A 3,609-nucleotide genomic window follows, 5' to 3' on the forward strand; every position below is an offset into this window, starting at 1 on the left:
GCTTTTATTAAAGAGATTGGCTCAAAAAATATTGTTACCGTCAACCATCGTCTAGCTAGACTGGGAGAGCTTGTTTCTCCACATGGCTCCTCCCCTTTATCCCATTCCCTCCTCAAGCTCCTTGCCTATTGTGCAGATAAGATTTGTTGTTGGCTAGGAGTTTCAAACTATATTGTGATCATTTATGTAATCTGGAGTTCATTGTTTTATCTGTTATTCAATCATATATGTCTTTTTGCTTTGATTATTAGTATCCAGTCAGGTCAGAAGAATATTCATAAATAATCATGATTTTCATTGTCTTATCTGCATTTTACATGCGGTGTATGTAAAAGTTTCGACAATGATCATGCTTTAATACAATAATTTTTTTACAAGTAGCCTTTTAGGGAATGGTCTCTCATGGATTTAATGATAGGATACTTATGATTAAATGCCTTCTTCATGTTGAATATTACAGAGAACTTAGCCATACAAATTATCATCATTTTCTAGATTTGGGGATAAGGAGCAGAGGTTCTATCAGATCCGAAGTTGCTCGAAGCTTCTCGTATATGGCAGGATCATTTCCCTGTGGAAGAGACCAGTTGAGAAAATAAACCAACGAAGCAATAACTGCTGGAACAATTTTGGTAGCCATGGGTAGACCCGGGCAGATTCTCCTTCCTGCACCAAAAGGTAAGAACTCGAAATCATTCCCTTTAAAATCCAAAGCTGAGTTGAGAAATCTGTTTGGCCTATATTCTGATGGCATGTCCCATGTAGATGGATCTCGTCCGATTGCCCAAACATTTACGAGTACTCGAGCATTTTTAGGAACGGTGTAATTCATCACTTGACAGGTTTCAAGTGCTCGATGAGAAAGCATCAGTGGTGCAGGAGGGTGCAACCTCAAGGTTTCTTTAACACAGGCTTGAAGATAAGGTAACTGTGCTAAATTCGACGTTTTTAGCAAATCTTGATTGAATTCTGTATCCAGCTCTTCTTGAAGTTTCTTCATGGACTCTGGATTGTTTATAAGTTCTACAATTGTCCTGTTGATTGTCGAGGTAGTAGTATCTATGCCAGCTGTAACCAACTCCTGTCACATTGAAATAAGAAGAATGAACTACAAGCCAATAAGATGAAAAAAATGAGGCTTTACGAATAATGAAGCTTTGTTTTGCTTTTGGATTTTGTGGGGGTTTGGTGTGGTAGGTGTATTGAATGATCTCTCTTGGAAAGTTTAAACTGTTACAGTGAGGCTTTCAACACGCTTCTCCTTGTGCATAATGAAAAAACCTTATACAATTTTCATAAATAAGTAAGAATGAGATTTGAACTCAAACACCTTTGCCTACTCTGATGTCATGGTTATAGGCTGTTCAACTAGGGACCTGGAAGGGGTTTGGGGGGAAGGTGAAAGAATGAACCTCGAGTAATTTGTGGATTTGATAATCGGTGAAACCATTGTTGAGAAGCGTATCCAAGAAATCTTGATGGCTCAAACCGCCCCGTCTCCTTTTCCTCCTTTCTTTAACAATAGGCTCCCACAGGGCATGAACCCTCATCGACAGCTCTCTATGTTTCTTTCTCATACCTTGAAGATCCAACTTGCTCAAAAATGGATAGGCATCCGACAAATTTGGAGCTCCGATTGCTCCAATAATCCCTCTTAGAAGACCTTTCACAGGATTATCCGAACCCTCTTCCTCCAGCCTAACCAAATCTCTTGAAAAGAAAGCATTAGTGAACATGTTAACAACAGTTGCATAAACACATTTATCAAAATTCACCACCAAACCATCCTTTGCCCTAAAAAACTCCACCATCTCCATTATTTTCTTATCCCTCAAAACTTCTTGCGACTCCAATGCTTTACTTGAAAAAAGCTCGGCTCGACACATTGTTCGTATATTTTTAAAGTTCTCGCATGAAGCGTCTGCCCAGACCGATAACTGGTCGATCTCTGACCTCGTCAACGGCACAGCATTCGGAACCGCTCGCGCAGAAAATACTCGATCCTTCGTCTTGAGGATTTCTATAGCAGCAGTTGATGATGATCCAATAACCAGATACTGCAGTCCTTCTCTAAGCAACATCAAGGGGCCGTGCTTTGTCGCAAGATTGGCTAATCTGACATGATCCATTGTTTTTATGTAATATAAGTTGCCTAAAACTGGCCATGGAATTGGCCCTGGAGGAAGTGGTGGATTGTATGAATTGAAAATCTTGTAAATCAAATACAGAAAAGGCAAGACAAGAAATGAAAGCATGAAAAAATAGTCTTCTTCCATGGAAATTAAGCTTAAGCAATTCTGTTGAAAATAAGCCATTTTTATAGCAAGAAAGCATTGAATATATGCCTGAGTTGACTTGTTCATTGCAATTATTTTGTTAATTATGATTACCAAAAATTTTACTGCTTAACTGGGCCATGATTTTGTATTATTAGACAAGAAAAAGAGGAAAGTGGGACATAGTAAAATGTAGTGGGTTACAAGGAAAATAATTTTATTTCCTGCTTGAGATGTTAAAAGCTAAAAATGTGTTTACAAGTTGATTCTAATTATTGGAGGCCTTAGATTTGGTCAGCTAAGTGATCAATTATATGATAGACGAGATACCATTAAACAGAAATTTTTAAGAATTTCTTCATAATTAATTTAACCTCACTTATCCAGTAGAATAAACAGCTAAAAATTGCCACACCTGAAAATTTCTTCATAATAAATGTATCGTAACTTCCAACAAAAAAAAAAAAAAAAAAAAAAAAAAAAAAAAAAAAAAAAAAAAGCTAAAACATATTGTGACTAGGAGTTTTTGGACGCAACGAAAAATCTTTCATGTTTATCCGTAATGTTGAGTGCAATTTTGGGCCCATCCCTTTCAATATTTCTTGATTACATAAAACAAATCTTTTTATTATTTCTAAATTGACGTAACGTGCTTGACTAAGAAGATCCATGTTTAGTAAACCACTCTCACCATCGTGTCTAGTATAAATAGCTAAATAAATTATAAAATGAAACCTTCAAATTTTAATATTGTTTCGATGCTAGATGGGAAAACAAGACCTAACTTAGCGGATAAGGACTACAATGAGAAAAAAAAAAAAAAAAAAAAAAAAAAAAAAGGGGAGAGGGAGATTGTGTTTCCATTTGTATAGAGGTAGGTCAATCAACCTACATGCCTGAAAAGATGCACCGAGAGGAAGTGAGAGCTAAGAGAACGGGTTAGGAGGAAGAACAAAGATGAATAGTAAGAACTCGGAGAAGAGGAAGTATTATATAATGAGACTTAATTGCATCAGTAAGGTGAAAAGGAAATTGGACAATAGAAAATCAAAGGTGTTTAGGCAAGATTAATCTCGACCAAGTAGAGTCCTAAAATGTCAAGTTTGCCCCCTAAAATTTCTAATCACCCCCCAGGGATATCAACGAGTTGAGTCGAGTCGAACCTAAAATTTTAGGCTCGAGCTCGGTTTGATTAAAATGGTTGAGCTTTTTTACAAGCTCGAGCCAAAAGCTCGGCCAAAAAATTTTCGCTTGACCCGAGCTTTTGGCTCGGACTTTTACGGGCAGAGCCGAGCATGCTCGATTTTTTTATTTTTTTTCTCCTTTAAAACTA

The 3,609-nt window shown here is 37.0% G+C and overlaps 1 protein-coding gene across 1 annotated transcript; it reads right to left on the reverse strand.

The window, feature by feature from the left end:
- Window positions 1-274: 274 nt before the first annotated feature.
- Window positions 275-2,330, reverse strand: LOC111372934 (probable (S)-N-methylcoclaurine 3'-hydroxylase isozyme 2). The gene is made up of 2 exons (XM_022995362.1): window positions 1,413-2,330; window positions 275-1,081 (listed from the first exon to the last, which is right to left on the reverse strand). The coding sequence occupies exons 1-2, from the start codon at window positions 2,313-2,315 to the stop codon at window positions 485-487; spliced, it is 1,500 nt and encodes a 499-aa protein (XP_022851130.1). The 5' UTR covers window positions 2,316-2,330; the 3' UTR covers window positions 275-484.
- Window positions 2,331-3,609: the final 1,279 nt, after the last annotated feature.

This window comes from Olea europaea, unplaced genomic scaffold (genome assembly GCF_002742605.1).
Source record: "Olea europaea var. sylvestris unplaced genomic scaffold, O_europaea_v1 scaffold10528, whole genome shotgun sequence".
Lineage (NCBI taxonomy): Eukaryota > Viridiplantae > Streptophyta > Magnoliopsida > Lamiales > Oleaceae > Olea > Olea europaea.